Source organism: Bombina bombina, chromosome 2 (assembly GCF_027579735.1).
Source record: "Bombina bombina isolate aBomBom1 chromosome 2, aBomBom1.pri, whole genome shotgun sequence".
Lineage (NCBI taxonomy): Eukaryota > Metazoa > Chordata > Amphibia > Anura > Bombinatoridae > Bombina > Bombina bombina.
In genome coordinates, this window is record NC_069500.1 from 165,636,296 (window position 1) to 165,654,605 (window position 18,310).

Here is an 18,310-nt window from a genome sequence, read left to right on the forward strand (position 1 = left end):
AGGGAAGGAGAATATCCCACAAGTGTGGATGAATCCGTAGACTCAATAAATCACAAAAGAAAGAAATTTATCAGGTAAGCATAAATTCTGTTTTTTCCTTCATTCCTGCTTAAGGTAATCTCTCCTAGTAATTTATTATTACTTTGTTCTTTCAAAATCCAAGGTGTGGTTAAGAGGTTTTTAAAGCGTTCACCCTGCTAATTTTACTTTCTCCAGTGAGGTTTCCATTTCCAGCGAATTCCTTACTTTTTATAGGAGGCATCTTGCAACTTGCAGGGACAGCTCCTTTTCATTAAGATAATTTCATGAGTGCATCACCTTAGGTTGTTTTGTATTTGAAATCTTTGTTTTTGTTCATTCAAACCCCAACCTATTGTTCTCAAGAACATGCCAAATTAGTTGAATCTGAAAAAAGGTTATCTTTTCTTGCTATCTATATACAAATACAATACTTAGGTATTTAAATGTTTATTTTAGGTGGGGATTTCAATGAGCAAAAACAATTCTATCAATTGAAAAAATAAATTATAATAATAATTAAGCAATTTCCAATAATTGTTTTGCTAGTTTAACAAGTCACTCAAAACCTAATTGGGGGAAATATAATTTACAGTACACTGTCCCATTAAGCTCTTTTTCATCCCTCTTTCCAATTTGATTCTTTTATGCTATGAAGTAACTCACTCAGGTAGAGGAGAGGGTTATGGGGGAATAAGCATCTTAAGGTTTTTACCTATTGCAAAAGCTAAAGCCATATACACGCCAGTACTGAATGTAGATCTGCTACAAGAATTGATTTATTGTTACATACATATGTTATATTCTATATATTGCTTCTGGAAAAATAGTGATTTAGATGCAAGTATTATTTCTATATTTTGGTTTTAATTTATTTTTGAACATCAAAACAACACTTGTATTACACTGGTGTAAAATTATTTTGCTTTGTTTCCTAATTACAGGATGATTCTGATGCTGAAAGTGAAGATTGTGATGAAATTGATAGCGATGAAAAAGATCAAATAAAAAATCGCATATCTAACAAACTAAAAAAAGATTCAAGCAAAACCATTAAACCTACTATGAAATTACCTGATGATGAGACTGAGAGAAAAGGCAGCCGCAGGTAAGTAAATCAATTTATTCAAAACAGTGTCTCTAAAACAGTTCTGGAGAATGTGAGAAATAAATTGGAAATCTACTTTCTGACAAATTCTGACTCAATAAATGCAACATTAGTCTTTTAAAATGTGCAAATTTTAATAGTTGAGGAAATGTATTTGCATGAAAAAGCAGTTGTTTGTATCCCTAACCATGTCTTTGAGGGCATTACCCCAGTTCACTTCATTAAAAAAATGAAATATAGTACAATTGTATTTAGTTTCATTATTTTTGTCTTGACCATCTTGGTTAAGAGCAAATGATTAAAAAAGAGGGAATTTGAGAAAGCCTAGTATATGCAAACAGTCTAGTAGGAAAATGTAGGCACCATTTTACTAGAATGGCATTGTAGAGTCTGCAGTAGGTAGTTACATTTGTTAGTATTTTTTTATGTTAGTCTCATTAGACAGTTAAAGTAGTTAGTTCAAGAAAAAAGAAGATATAATGTGTACTAGACACACCAATCCTCAAGGGGGGGTGCTCTTTAACGGGTATATAATGACATAAAAGACAGCATCAAAACAATAGTGGTAAATCAAAAATGATAATGAGAACAATCATAAACATACAAATAATAGTCCATAAAAACAAAATCCAAAAGACTACTCCAAAAAAACAAAATGGTCAGCTCTCTGTCATAGGAGGGTCAGGATCCTGATGATTCAAATTGTCTAGGAGAGACGAAAACCAAGGCGCCCAATGGCCTAATACCATATACACAGAGTGAATAAAGGTAAGAAAAATGGATAGGCTATGACTACGGCAATATGCTGAAACTCATAAGCCACCTTTTGCTACGCTCCTACTAAGCTACATTTATATGGGTCTGCTGTCCTGTATTTTTAACCATTTTTTGGAATAAAATGTTTTTGCAAGAAAAATGGATACTCACAAACGGACAGCACCTGAGGGTGCAAATAAAGCAGACTGGAACCTCACAGTTGCCCAGTTAACTGGATATGAGCAGACGGCTATTCAAAGGGGAATCCCCACTTGTACATTACAAGGTTTTAACTATATGAAGGGAGACAGAGCCAACATAGTTTGGTACAAACGTTTGTATTCCTAATGTGAAACACGGAGGTGGATCGCTGATGTTTTGGGGATGTGTGAGCTACAAAGGCACAGGAAATTTGGTCAGAATTGATGGCAAGATGAATGCAGTATGTTATCAAAAAATACTGCAGGAAAATTTGCTTTCATCAGCCCGGAAGCTGCGCATGGGACGTACTTGGACATTCCAATATGACAAGGATCCTAAACACAAGGCCAAGCCGAGCTGTCATTGGCTACAGCAGAATAAAGTGAAGGTTCTGGAGTGGCCATCTCAGTCTCCCGACCTCAATATCATTGAGCCACTCTAAGGAGATCTCAAACGTGCAGTTCATGCAAGACAGCCCAAGAATTTACAGGAACTGGAGGCTTTTTGCCAGGAAGAATGAGCAGCTTTACCATCTGAGAAGATAAAGAGCCTCATCCACAAATACCACAAAAGACTTCAAGCTGCCATTGATGTTAAAGGGGGCATTACACGGTATTAAGAACTGGGGTATGTAAACTTTTAATCAGGGTCATTTGGGTAGTTTCTGTTGTCATTATGATTTAAAAAGAGTAAACACAGTTGATTGATAATAAATGGCTTCAGCCAAACACTAACCATGAGTAAAAGAAAAGTTTATGTGTTATCATTCATATTCTCTGAAAAATGGCCAAGAAATCATAAATTCTGCCAGGGTTTGTAAACTTATGAGCACAACTTTATATACTTGATATTAGTATTGATAAAACATTTTTTATCTACAGCTATGTATATCATGTTGTAAAATGAGGCAATGTGGTGTGTACACCACACTTCTGAAAGAGGATTTTTAGACACGTTATGACAAAGAAAACAGGGACCATTTGGGATGACATAACGGCTCAAATTCTCAAAACTGACCCCTCCAAACTATATATATATTTAAAAAGTAGATAAAACAAGGTAGTGACCGAGGCCCATTTTGGCATTTTTTAATGCAACCAGATGGCAGTCAGATATGTGCCAAATGCAATCATATACAGTGTGTGTATATATATATATATATATATATATATATATATCATTAACCTTTTCACAAACTATGAGTTTCTCACTAAAATGATTTACACACAACCTGACTCCACTACTCATTGGCTGGTATAGACAGATCATACAGAAAAGGCTGGTTTTATTCAGCACAAGAAAATCTAGTTTTCAAAATACAAAGCACTAAAATACTTTTTGAAGCATTGGATATTAGATGGTACATAGGAAATTTGGGAGTATCATGTCCCTTTAAGTGTCCGAGGCCTTGACTTATATAGTTAAAGTTCTTGGCTCGCAAATCCTTAACCCTTTATTAAAAGCACAATTTACTGTGTAGCCAGACATTTGTATTTTAGCAGGAAATTAATATTAATGCCAGAGTATTTAATCTGTAAAAAAACAATGTAAACTCTACCAGCCGTCCCCCTCCCCTCTGTACAAAACCAATATTTTTACAATTGTGTTGCCTGCTGCATTTCTGAGGTGAAGGGAGCACAGTGTTTTGTTTTGAATTTTTATTATATAAATTCTAAAACAATTAGCTGCCCTGATTCCTTCACATATGAATGAGAACCTAAACTTAAAGGGACACTGTACCCAAAAATTTTCTTTTGTGATTCAGATTGAGCATGAAATTTTAAGCAACTTTCTAATTTACTCCTATTATCAAATTTTCTTCATTCTCTTGGTATCTTTATTTGAAATGCAAGAATGTAAGTTTAGATGCCGGCCCATTTTTGTGAACAACCTGAGTTGTCCTTGCTGATTGGTGGATAAATTCATCCACCTATAAAAAAGTGCTGTCCAGAGTACTGAAACCAAAAAAAAAGCTTAGATGCCTTCTTTTTCAAATAATGATAGCAAGAGAACGAAGAAAAATTGATAATAGGACTAAATTAGACAGTTGCTTAAAACTGCATGCTCTTTATGAATTACAAAAGAAAATTTTTGGGTACAGTGTCCCTTTAACAGGTACATTGATACTGAGAATGGATTACATTACATACTTTAATAAGTAATGTGGTATGAGGTTCTACTGCATCATTTCTGGAGACTGGCACTCTTACTTGTAATTTAAAAAAGCAACACTTTTTCTTGCTAAATTAGTTTCCACTGACTGCTCTGTCTTCAGAATACTTCATTTACACATTGCTGTTGTAGTTGATTTGCTTTCCAGCAGGTGGCACACACTGACCAGGAAATACATTTGCAGCTGGAAAAAAGTTTTATGTAATTGTCTGTAAGTGTAGTATTTAAAACTGTAACTAATATTTTACCTTTTATTTATATATAAAAAGTTTTACAACACTACAATGTTTCCAGTTTTTGTTAAAATATAAAGCGACAGTCTACTCTAGAAATGTTTATTGTTTAAAAGAAAGATGATCCCTTTATTACCCATTCCCCATTTTTGTATAACCAACAGTTATATTAATATACTTTTTACCTCAGACAGACTTACATTTTAGCCAATCAGTGCCCTCTCATAAGTAACTCAATGGACGTGAGCACAATGGTATCTATAAGTTATATCTATATGGCACACATGAACTAACGCTCTCTTGCTGTGAAAAACTGTCAAATTCATTCAGATAAGATTCAATGGCTTAGAAATTAGCATATGAGCCTACCTAGGTTTAGCTGTCAACTAAGAATACCAAGAGGAGAAAGCAAATTTCATGATAAAAGTAAATTGGAAAGTTGTTTAAAATGACATGCCCTGTCTGAATCATAAAAGTTTAGTTCTTACTAGACTGTCCCTTTAAGCAGTTCAAGTGTGAAATGTTATAAAGGTAAGAGGTAAACTGCGAGAGGTTAAAGAAAATAGAGTATAATTACTAAAAACTGAAAACTTATCTTTCAGTGTTTTAGGGAACAAGTAATAGGTTAGCCTCTTACAGTTGTTCTGCAGCATTGAAATCTATTTGGCCATTAACTAATCTTGATGATTAAGTAATATCTTTATACTAGAGTGCTCCATGGAAAATATTGCCAGTTGGTTATAACGTAACTGGGAGGGGTAGATTAATACTCGGCAATATTATAACATTTTCTATTGTTTACAATTGTTTATACATTTTATTTGTTATGATTATTATTATCATTTATCTTTAGAGTGCCACCAGATTTGCAGCGCTAATCAAAGCATACATTTAATTGTGTAACTTAAAATAAATTCAGTCAATGATAATTTGCGCAAAAAACTATGAGAAAAAAAAGGCTAATTATAGCTTAAAGGGACATGAAACCCAAATGTTTTCTTTCATGATTCAGATAGAGAATACAATTTTAAACAACTTTCTAATTTACTTCTATTATTTATTTATTTTTCCTTCTCTTGTTATCCTTTGCTGAAAGGTTTATCTAGGCAAGCTCATGAGCAGCAAAGAACCTAGGTTCTAGCTGCTGATTGGTCGCTGCATATAAATAACGATTTTCATTGGCTCACCCATGTGTTCAGTTTGAAACCAGTAGTGCATTGCTGCTCCTTCAACAAATGATACCAAGAGAATAAAACAAATTTGTTCTTGTCATCTTGTTATGCAAAGCTTAGTATTATAGAGCAACAATCATGAATCACATTTTTAGAGAGGTATTTAGTATTTTAGAGCAACAATCATGAATCACATTTTTTAGAGAGGTATTTAGTATTTTAGAGCAACAATCATGAATCACAATATTTTAGAAAGGTACTTGGTATACAACAACAATCCGGAATCACAAATTTTATTAGAGAGGTATTTTGGATTCCCTAGGAGCACACTAGAAAAGACTTCTAGGGATATATTTTATTCACTGAAACGCCAACAGGGAAAAAACTACATTATGCTCCCTTTTTAAAGTGCAATTAAATGTGAGTAGTAAATTCTGGATCTTCTATGGCTAAGGTGTTCTAAGAAATGCTTTTTCAGGTGTCTAATAGTTTGACCTACATAGTTTTTATTGCACCCTCTACAGCTAAACAAGTAAGTAACACTTTTACTATTGCAATTGAGATATTGTTTAATTTTATATCTCTGACCTATAGATTGCGCTACCTATAGATTGCGCTACACCCCAAAAATAGCATGAATGCAGGATTTTACACCTACTACACCCACATCTATAAAAACCTTGTTTTTTTAGTCAGCTAGTTTTCTATTTTCAGAATAGTCAGCATAGACATAAAATTATTTAAGATCATCTGTAAGTAAAATGGGTAAGACCTTACTAATAATATCACAAATAGCAGAAACACTGTAAGCTGTACTAAGTTTGGGTTCCTTTTTTTTTTGGAACTAAAAGTTCCTTACGCTGCATTTGACAAGCTGACTTTTAGAGGCCTATTTACTAAAGGTCTTGTGGACCTGATCCGACAGTGCGGATCAGGTCCGCAAGACCTCACTGAATGCGGAGAGCAATACGCTCTCCATATTCAGCATTGCACCAGCAGCTCACAAGAGCTGCCTGTGCAACGCCGCCCCCTGCAGACTCGCGGCCAATGGGCTGCCAGCAGGGGGTGTCCATCAACCTGATCGTACTCGATCGGGTTAAATTCCGGCGATTCCTGTCCGCCTGCTCAGAGCAGACGGACAGGGTTATGGGGCAGCGGTCTTTGTGAAACACGGGCCCACAAGCTCCTTACGGAGCTTCATAAATGGGCCCCTTAATGTCACTCAAATGATTAATCTGATATATTCTCTCCAAAAATCTCTCTGTTTCCTTGGATACACATTTGACATAAATCAATAGGGTTAGAAAAATGGATTTTTGCTCTCAGATACTGCCCTTAGGGAATTGCCCTGATAAAATGCTTGGGATGACAAGATTAGGCATTGAGTATGGTATTACTCGTTGTGCTTTCTGAATAATTCCACTTAAATACAATGTTCACTCAAATTGGATACCAACCTCAAGTCCAAAAAAACATATTTGCTGAATTCCATCGTAAATTTCAATTTACAATCATTATTCTGTAAATATTTTAAAAATCAAGGTACTCTCAGTTATTGACCCTTCCAAATAAAAAAAAAAAAAAAAAAAAGTTGTTGATGTAGCAACCATAAAACTTTGCTCCCATTAATGTGATACATCTATGGAGAAAAAAATGTCCTTCAAAAACAAAAAAACGTGTGTTGTCAAATACTCAATGGACTTCAAAAAAGAAATACTTAGTGTGTTCATTATAATTTGAATAACATTCCCAAAAAAAAATTAATTGCCAAAATTCCCTTTTCATTCGGTATGCAAGCATATAGAGAAGCCACATCCACCATCACTAACACCACTGAAAGGACTCAACTTGTGTAATTAAATCTGTAGTGTCCTTAAAGGGACATGAAACCCAAACATTTTCTTTCATGATTTAGGTAGAACATTTCATTTTAATTTTTTTCTTTCCAGTTTACTTATATTGTCAAATTAGCTTTATTCTCTTGGTATCATTTATTGAAGGAGTAGCAATGCACCACTGGTTGCTAACAGGACACATGGGGTGAGCCAATGACAATAGGCATATATATATGCAGTCACCAATCAGCAGTTAACATCCAGGTGCTTTGCTGCTCCTGAGCTTATCTAGATAAACCTTTCTTTCATATAGTTGATAAGAGTCCATGATCAATCACTTCTAGGAATTACCTTTCCTGCCACTAGGAGGAGGCAAAGATTCCCAGACCCTCAGAGCTCTATATAAACCCTCCCACCTCTATAGTAATCAGTCTTGTCTCTATAGTAATCAGTCTTGTGAGGTAGGTGAAGAATGAAGATGTGCAAGATTATTTGTTATTTTATTTTAGGGTTTCCTGGTTAGGACCCTGGGGTTACCACCTTCAGTACTGATTTTGTCATCAGGGACATATTGGAGTATTAAGTCAGTAGGTAAAGATGATCAAGCACATCTAATAAAAGCATATGTTTTTAAATGAACATATGGGGGGAGTGCTGCCAAAGTGACCAAAATAAATATAATTAGACACAGGAATTGGCGCACCTCCAAACGCAGACCACATATTATTTCACATATTTAAACTTTTTTATCTTATTTTTTCTTATTTGTCTTTATATTGCAATAAATTGCCTTCTTAATATTTCAACATATTTAAAATAAAGATGGGATCTTAGTCACACAATATGGCCATATTCTGCTTAAGCCAGTCACCACTTTCAAGGTGTCCCATAAAGACTGGTACTAACTGTTTAAGATTGGCCAAACTAAGCTGAATAATGTAATTATTACATTATTCAGCTTAGTTTGGCTAATCTTAAACAGTTGGGACCAGTCTTTATGGGACACCTCGAAAGTGGTGACTGGCTTAAGCAGTGGTCTGCGTTTAGAGGTGCGCCAATTCCTGTGTCTAATTATATTTATTTTGGTCACTTTGGCAGCACTCCCCCCATATGTTCATTTAAAAACATGCTTTTTTTAGATGTGCTTGATCATCTTTACCTACTGATTTATTACCTGGGTTCTGACCAAAGCCCTTTGATTTAAAGCACTCCACCCTGTTCAGGTGTGTTCCATACTATGTTATTCAACTGTGTGTATATAAAGCCAGGAAGCCTCATCCTATGCAGTCTGGGTGAGTGGTATACTATTGCTATTTTGTAATTTTGGAACTTCTCTTTATTATGGCTAATTTTATAGTATTAGGATATATTTGGATAGCAATTTTTTGCAACATTAAGAGATATGTTTGAAATATGTGAAATTATATGTAGCCAGTAAGCCTCATCCCATGCAGTCTGGATGAGAAGTTGTAAATTTGGTTTTGATATATTAAAAATTACATTATTCAGCTTAGTTTGGCTAATCTTAAACAGTTAGGACCAGTCTTTATGGGACACCTTGAAAGTGGTGACTGGCTTAAGCAGAATATGGCCATATTGTGTGACTAAGATCCCATCTTTATTTTAAATATGTTGAAATATTAAGAAGGCATTTTTTTGCAATATAAAGACAAATAAGAAAAAATAAGATAAAAAAGTTTAAATATGTGAAATAATATGTGATCTGCGTTTGGAGGTGCGCCAATTCCTGTGTCTAATTATATTGGAGTATTAAGCATTGAGCTTATCTTTATCATTTTTATTTAAAATATATAAAGATATTCTTTTTTTTTTTACATTTAATGCAGGATAACTTCTTGTGTACTTATTTGACTTGTACTGATAACATTCTCAGTTAAAGGGATACTGAACCCAAATTTTTTCTTTCATGATTCAGATAAAGAAGGCATCTAAGCTAAGGAGCCAGCAAATGTTTGGTTCAGAACCATGGACAGCACTTGTTTATTGGTGCTGTCCAATCAGCAAGGACAACCCAGGTTATTCACCAAAAATGGGCCGGCATCTAAACTTACATTCTTGCTTTTCAAATAAACATACCAAGAAAATGAAGAAAATTTGATAATAGGAGTAAATTAGAAAGTTGCTTAAAATTGCATGCTCTATCTGAATCACAAAAGAAAATTTTGGGGTTCAGTGTCCCTTTAAAGTGAAGGTCAAGTCTGGCTTACTCGTTAAGTTTTAGACTATCCATGCAAAATAAGCTTGATGTTCATTCATCAAATTCTTTACAAATCTTCGTAACATTTTAATTTTTACATTCTAATTAGCCTCCCTTTTACCTCAATTAATCCGCCCGACATCTTGCCGCAATTGATTGACATTTTTTCCATATGTGATAGCCAATCCCTTTTTTACCCCCGGGGCGTTCTGCCCCTTTTTACCCACGTCATTATTAACTATTGCGCATGCGTGTAATCCCGGCAAGCGTCATCGACTTTATGCTCATACATGATACGCGCATGCATATTAAGCTCTATGTTTCGTTTGGATACATTGAGTCTCTCACTACTATTGAGCGCAAGAGAAGAAAGGAACGAAAATTATATTGTCCGTTCTACTAATCCAAACGGGTAAATATTATGGCACCGGACGCAAAATAATCTGTAGATGTTTTTATGTAATTATAGACATGTTGAATAATAACGAATTATAAATTTAATTTTTACTACTTCCAAAACTGCTTCAAATTCATAAGATGGAGCAAATAAATGTGCCAATAAGATGAGAGCATTAATAACAATATTAGATGTATTTATATGTTTTATCATCATTGTTTAAAAACTTTTAAAATCAACTCGCAATTCACGCAATTTAAAAATATATAGAAATAATGATTAATAAATATAATAACTGTAACCACACGGATAACCAAACTAATAGAAACATAAAACAAATGTAAAAATCATATCTAACAGAAAGACATTATATATTTTCATATCTACAATGTTCGATATATATATTTTTTTTTTTATATATATATAAATACAATTACAACGATAGAGCGAGTGACACTATTGCGTTACTTGCAATGAATGAATGTTTTGAATCAGTACATACAAAGTAACTGCTACGTGCTTAAAATTTGTACGCATGCGCGATTGCGGTTAAAATACGCATGCGCATTTTAAATCTGCTGTTGTGCACGAGCTTGAAAGTGACGTGGTGAGTTTGTTGAAACGCTCGCTACGTCACTAGTGCCGAAGAAGGAAGTGGAGCAGGGGAGGAGTCAATATATGAAACGGAGCTATAATATATATCTCTTTTATTACAAAATAAATTACTTTTTTTAATTAATTAAAATTAGGTTAGCGACTTTAATAGTTATATGATCATGTTTAAATTGGTGCAGTGCATTAACTTAAAATTGACCTTCACTTTAAAGATTTTTTTGAGATACGTTTATGTTAGGGGGCTACTGAATTTCATAGTGCAATCCATTAGTAATGCCCTTTGCCTGATTTTAGTGCTAGCTTATTTAGCACATATTTTCTTTGAACTCAGAGGGATATATATATATATATATATATATATGTGTGTATATATATGTATGTGTGTATATATATATATATATATATATATATAATAAAGAGGGGATAATTTTATGTATGCATTTTTTGCACTATTTTTGGCGTTTGATGTACATTTTTACATGCACATGATCATTTGGTGCATTTTTTGCTTATATAGTTGTCCTGGATTCTGCAGTCGCTGCTTTAATTAGAAGTTGGGCTGCTGCGTGGTTGGTGTGAGTTCCCATCTCCTCTGAGCTCCATATTTACCATGGACCATGTTAATTCATTTCAAGCTGGGCCTGATCCAGATTTGGAAGCCATTTCGTATCAGCATTTTTCAATAATTTATAAATGAGTTTTATATAAAAAGGTTGAGGTTCTCCCTCCTGCTGAATTGTGTAATGCTTGTCATCAAAAATGTATGCATAGTGACCAACTTATTGCATCTTTGGCTTCTAAAGGCATTGTCTCTCATTCTGTCTGTTCTTTACAGGAACAATTGGATCCCCTTTCTTATCTGAGGGAATGCTTCAAGTACACTATCACATATCTGTTTTCTGCCTTCCTCCCTCCATGTAAAAGGTTGTCTCTAAAATGTTGGCTAAGGATTGGCTGAAGCCTTTAAATATTTTTAGTTCTTCTCCTAGATTTAAGAAAATGCATCCTTTTCAGTCTGCTAAGTATGAGCATTTGGATAATGTCCCTAATTAGGATGATGATATTTCTGCTTTAGCTAAAAGCTACTCTTTATATGGAAAATAGTTTTTATTTTGAAGACCCATTAGATAGGACATTCGATTCCTCTTTAAAGGGACAGTATACACTCATTTTCATATAACTGCATGTAATAGACACTACTATAACGAATAAGATGCACAGATACTGATATAAAAATCCAGTATAAAACTGTTTAAAAACTTACTTAGAAGCTGTCAGTTTAGCTCTGTTGAAAAGGCAGCTGGAAAGCCCACTGCAAGTGGGAAATAAGACACCTCCCCCCTTCCTTTGCATATGAAAAGACCCTTTACACAAACAGGAGCAAGCTGGAGAAGGTAGCTGAAATTTAAAATAAAAAAAACTTTATGGGCTATATAAATAGATCATCTACAAAACATTTATGCAAAGAAAAAATGAGTGTATAATGTCCCTTTAAGAAAATCTTATCTCCATTCTGGTTATATTTTTAAACCTGCTGTCGCTATCACTGCTGTATTAGCTGCTGTCTCTAGATGGTTAGAGAATATCTATTCAGGTTCTAGATGAGTCTGATAGAGATAACTTCCTAGCGCTTTTAGAGATTTTTCAATGTTCTAATGCTTTTGTGGGTGATGCTATTCTTTATATTATTAGAATTAACTCTAAGAATTTGTGTTTTCCAGTTGTTGCCAGACATACTTTATGGCTTCAATCTTGGTAAGCTGATGCAGCTTCTAAAAATAAATTGCTTTCTATTCCTTTTCAAGGTAATAGACCTTTTGGGACTGAACTGGACAATGTCATTTCAGCAGCTAATGGTGGCAAGAGTTTATTCCACAAGATAAGAAGTCTAAGGTTCAATTTAAAACTTCTTGTCAATTTCGTTCATTTTATCAGAACAAGGAGCAAAAATCAGCTACCTCTTTTCTAAATCAAATCAGTTTAGGTAAGCCCTGGAGGCCAAGCAGTCCAAAAATTCCACCCCTACTTCTAGTTCAGTATAAAGGTGCAGCCCCCAGTCCAGTGTCTGGTAGGGAGCAGGTTGATGCATGGTTTTGTTCAGTTCCAGACCCTTGGGCTCTGAAAACTGTCCTTGAGACTGAAGATCTTTTCTTAAATGTAGAGTCCAGGGCTGATAGCTAGACATCTGAACCAGATCTACAAACCAACCTCATCAAGGCCATTTTGGAGCAATTAGAATTACTGATGCATTCTCTTCCCTGATCTTGGCTATAATTTTGCATAACAGATCCAGAGGAAGAAACACATAAAATAGCTGAAACGACCAAAGCATTTTCAGAGCATCTGTCTCCAGAGCCCTTGGAACCCTGGGCCTGGAGAAATACTGAGGGAGATTGTTGTTTAACCTGGAAGCAATGAGATCTATCTCTGGTAGGCTCCAAAGATTCACAATCTGACTGAATACATCTGGATGAAAGTTGGAATCCTGACAAATTTGTGGAGCTAATTTGCAAGGCAGCAATTTGTTCATCTTTGTACTTTTACTAAATTAATCTGAAGCTACTTTTGGTAGTAACATTCTTCAGGCAGTCATTTCTGTCTAGGACTCAGTTTTCTGTTTTTAAATTGCATTTGTAAAGTTATTTTTCTGTTTTTGGGTGTTTTTCTTATGGTTAAAGGATATTTAAACCCTACCCTTTTTCATCTACTACTGGTGGCCTCTGTAATGGATCATTGACTTTTATCACCTATATGAGAGAAAACATAATTTATATCGGATAAATTCCTTTCTTTCATGGTGATAAGAGTCCACGAGACCCCACCCTGCATTTTGAAATTATTTTTGGAACATCCTTTTTTTCCCATTCCCTCCATTTATTTATTTATTTATTTTGCTCTGTTTCATTCTCACCTCTGTCAGCTTGGCTATAAATCAGACTGATTACTATAGAGCAGTGCTTTCCAAACTGTGTGTCGGGACACACTAGTATGTCGGCAGTAGTGTGTAGGTGTGTCCCAGCTTCAACACAAATTTTTTTTTTATTTTTTTTTTTGGTTTCTGACTTTCCGCCTTCCTGCTACACATATCACATGGTTGACATGTGATTGATACCTAGGGGGATACAGATCATCTTAACCTATTGGTGCAGCTCAGTGGGAACTGAAACTATTCCCATTGGCGGCACATTGGCTCCTGACTGCACGTGTAGTCTCCTTAATTGGCTCGTTAATGCATGTGTAGTCAGTGAGTGGGACAGCAGTGTGTTTGCAGCACGGGCAGTAGTCAATCGGATTCACTGACTTCAGCTCAGCGTTTAAGCTGCCGCCCTCAGAGCTCGGTTGAGTCCGATTGACTACTGCCCGTGCTGCAAACACACTGCTATCCCACTCACTGACTGCATGTGTAGTCTTCTTAATTGGCTCATGACTGCATGTGTAGTCAGTGAGTGGGACAGCAGTGTGTTTGCAGCATGGGCAGTAGTCAGTCGGACTCACAGAGCTCTGAGCCGGGTGGCAGCTTAAACGCTGAGCTGAAGTCAGTGAGGTTTTTTTGGCAACTAGCTCCCAGTAGTGCATTGGTGCTCCTGCTCTTGATATATGGATTGGAAGTGGAAGGTTAAAAATGCTTGATGATGAAATGTGAGTGTCTTTAGCTAATATTCCACCACATATTCAGAAACTGTGTTCATCCCATCAACCTCATACAACCCATTAAAATAGTAGGTAGCTATTGGTGCTATTAAACTTTTTTTTAATTCTTGCACATACATACTGTTACTTGTAAATACATTTTGTTATTATATAATTTATGTATGTGTCCGTATCTCTTAAAACAAGTTAGTTTAACCTCCTGTTTGCTAGTACAACTGAATTACTGTGTCGCGAAATGATGTAGGTCTAAAAAGTGTGTCGCCAACATAACAAGTTTGGAAAGCTCTGCTATAGAGGTTGGAGGGTTGAACTCTGAGGTTGTTAATCTTTGCCTTCTCCTAGTGGCCGGAAAGGTAATTCCCAGGAGTAATGGTCGTGGACTCTTATCACCATGAAAGAAAGGAATTTATCAGGTAAGATATAAATTATGTTTCCAGATTTCCAGTTACTGAGAGAGTCCACAAAATTGCCACATTTCTAATTAATTAGCACTGAAAAATTGTTTAAATTGCCACATTTCTAATTAATTAGCACTGAAAAATTGTTTAAATTGCCACATTTCTAAATAATTAGCACTAAAAAATTGTTTAAATGTGTTTAAAAGTACAAAAAAATCCTCTGTGTTAGAGAATTTTAATATTTAACTATTGCCTGTCCTGCATATAGTTCTGTTCATCCCCAAAGCAGCAATGTAGTATTGCTGCTCTGGGGATGAAGCTGACCTAGTGGACCAGTGTTATATGTATGTAGCCACCAATCACCAGCTAGCTCACAGTAGGAAATTGCTGCTCCCAAGCCTATCTAGGTATGTTTTTCAACAAAGGATACCAAGCAAACAAAGAACATTTGATAATAGAAGTAAAGTGAAAAGTGTATGTACTATCTGAATCTTGAAAGTTTTAGTTTTTACTTTTATGTCCCTTTAAGATAGAATATGGTTTTACATTTTATCTATAGCTTGTCTATTGTACATCTATATTATATTATCTTTATATTTTTACAAGTTGATAAGCCTGCCCAGAGGGCAGTCTAATTATTTTGTAAACTACTGATGTAGAAACAACCTATTTTGTAATTCTTCTTTTATATAAATATTTAAGCTACAGGTGTATCAATACTATAATTATAATGGACTACTGTCTTAAATATATCAAAAATATTTTCTATATAATAAACTACAGATATAGCCACACTCTATTTGGACAAACTACTGTCCTAAATAAATTCTCTAACCTAACACCCCCTAACCTAACACCCCCTTAAATTAATCCAAATTACCTAAACTAATACATTCTAAAGTTTAAAAAAAAAAAAAAAAAAAGGCTAACATTACAGAAAATAAAAAAATTAAATTACCAAATTTAACAAAATTAAACCTAATCCCTATGAAAATAAAAAAGCACCTCCAAAATAAAAACACCCCCTACTCTAAGAACAAACTACCAGGGCTTTTTGCAGGGCATTGCCCCAAGATAAACAGCTCTTTTACAAAAAAAACACAAAGTCCCACCTAACATTAAACCCCCCCACTCCCCAAATTAAAAGAACCTAACACTAAAAAACCTAAACTACCCATTGCTCTGAAAAGGGCATTTGTTTGGGCATTTAGCTCTTTTACTGCCCATCCCTAATCTAAATAAAACAACCCCCCCCAAAAAAAAAAAAAAAAAACACCTTACTACTCACCGTTCCTGAATTCCGGTGGAGAAGGTCCTGTTCCAGGCAGTGAAGTCTTCTTCCAAGCGCGACCTCTTCTTCTTCCAGGAACATCCCGCGCGGAGCAGAGCTGAAGACCGATGACCGCGGAGCTGAAGACCGACGACCCTGGAACTGAAGACCGGCGACCGCGGAGCCATGGAGTGTGGAGGATCCTCTTTGTACGATCTCCGCCGTACACTGAATAGTGAATTCAAGGTACGCAATTAAAGATGGCATCCCTTGAATTCCTATTGGCTGATTTTATTCTTCCAATTCAAATCAACCAATAGGATTAGAGCTACTCAAATCCTATTGACTGTTCAAATCAGCCAATAGGATGAGAGCAAGTGAAATTCTATTGTCTATTCAAATCAGCCAATAGAATTTCACTTGCTCCCATTCTATTGGCTGATTTGAACAGCCAATAGGATTTGAGTAGCTCTAATCCTATTGGCTGATTTGAATTGGAAGAATTAAATCAGCCAATAGGAATTCAAGGGATGCCATCTTTTATCGCTTACCTTGAATTCACTATTCAGTGTACGGTGGAGATCGTACGAAGAGGATCCTCCACACTCCATGGCTCCGCGGTCGCCGGTCTTCAGTTCCAGGGTTGCCGGTCTTCAGCTCAGCGGTCATTGGTCTTCAGTCTACAGCTCCGCTCCGTGCAGGATGTGCTTGGAAGAAGACTTCACCGCCTGGAACAGGACCTTCTCCGCCGGACTTCAGGAACGGTGAGTAGCAACCTAGGGGTTAGACTTAAAAAATGTTAAGGTTTTTTTGGGGGGGGTTGTTTTATTTAGATTAGGGATGGGCAGTAAAAGAGCTAAATGCCCTTTTAAGGGCAATGCCCAAACAAATGCCTTTTCAGGGCAATTGGGTAGTTTAGGTTTTTTAGTGTGGACTTTGTGTTTTTTTTTGTAAAAGAGCTGATTATCTGGGGGCAATGCCCTGCAAAAAGCCCTTTTAAGGGCTACTGGTAGTTTCTTCTTAGAGTAGTGGGTGTTTTTATTTGGGGGGGCTTTTTTATTTTCATAGGGATGAGGTTTAATTTTGTTAAATTTGGACATTTGATATTTTATTTTCTGTAATGTTAGCCTTTTTTATTTTTTGTAAACTTAGGTTTTTTTTGTTTTTTTTTAACTTTAGAATGTATTAGTTTAAGTAATGTGGGTTAATTTAAGGGGGTGTTAGGTTAGGGGGTGTTAGATTAGGGTACTTAGTTATTTACATAGTTATTTGCGTTGTGGGTTTTGGCGGTTTAAAGGGTTAATAAGTTAATTAGGTTTATTGCGATGTAGGGGTTTTGCGGTTTAGGGGTTAATAGGATAATTAGGTTTATTGCGATGTGGGGGTTTTGCGGTTTAGAGGTTAATAGGGTAATTAGGTGTATTCCGATGTGGGTGGTTGACGGTTAAGTCATTAAGGGGTTAATTACTTTATTATTTAGCGATGTGGGGGTTTGCGGTGTATGGGTTAATACTTTGTGTATGATTTTTTTTTTTTTATATTTTGTGCATGCTGTTTTTATATTTTGTGTGTGCTGTGTTTTTTTGTTCTTTTAATACTTGATGCGGGCGGTTAGTTTTTTTTTTTAATACTTGATGCAGACGGTTAGCTTTTTGTTTTTTTGTTGCTTTTGTAATGCTCTGTTTGCCTTCGCTGCATCCGTTAGTTTTTTGTTTTTTTGTTGCTTTTGTAATGCTCTGTTTGCCTTCGCTGCATCCACCGGGACTTCGGTGGATTCTTTCACTACCCTGCCATTTTCGGAATTCACCTGTATGCAGCTTCGCTGCATCCAGGTGAATTCTTTTGTCCTCGCGCTGCCAACATTCCATTGAAGATGCGTGCGCAACTGCAGACGGCGACGGACATTACAAACGCAATTATAGTATAGATGTTTGATTGTGGTTTATTAATATGCAGCTAACTGCGTGGGATTCACAAATACTTCATCCCTGATGTAGAGCAGACTATACCACAGAATAGGAGACAAAAAAATGTAACTGTCCCTGGAAGAGAAATGCAGAACCAGTCTTTTCTCACTCAGCAACTGAAATATACTTCCCTTTTTAATATTATAAGTAAAATTCCTACATTATATGAGAGGTATGGAATCCAATAACCAAGAAACACAATATCCAACCCTAGTTTGAGGATTTAAATAAGGTAGTGGAAGGCAGTCTAGGTGGGCTGAGTGGTTTACTTCTGCTGTCAATGTTTGTGTTTCTAGTAT

At 35.6% G+C, this 18,310-nt stretch overlaps 1 protein-coding gene across 1 annotated transcript in view; it reads left to right on the plus strand.

Moving 5' to 3' along the window:
* CWC27 (CWC27 spliceosome associated cyclophilin) overlaps window positions 1-18,310 on the plus strand; it is a 484,083-nt gene that overhangs the window by 132,414 nt on the left and 333,359 nt on the right. The window contains exon 10 of the mRNA XM_053701329.1: window positions 963-1,126. Coding sequence (XP_053557304.1) covers window positions 963-1,126 — 164 coding nt within the window. The remainder of the gene's footprint in view (window positions 1-962; window positions 1,127-18,310) is intronic.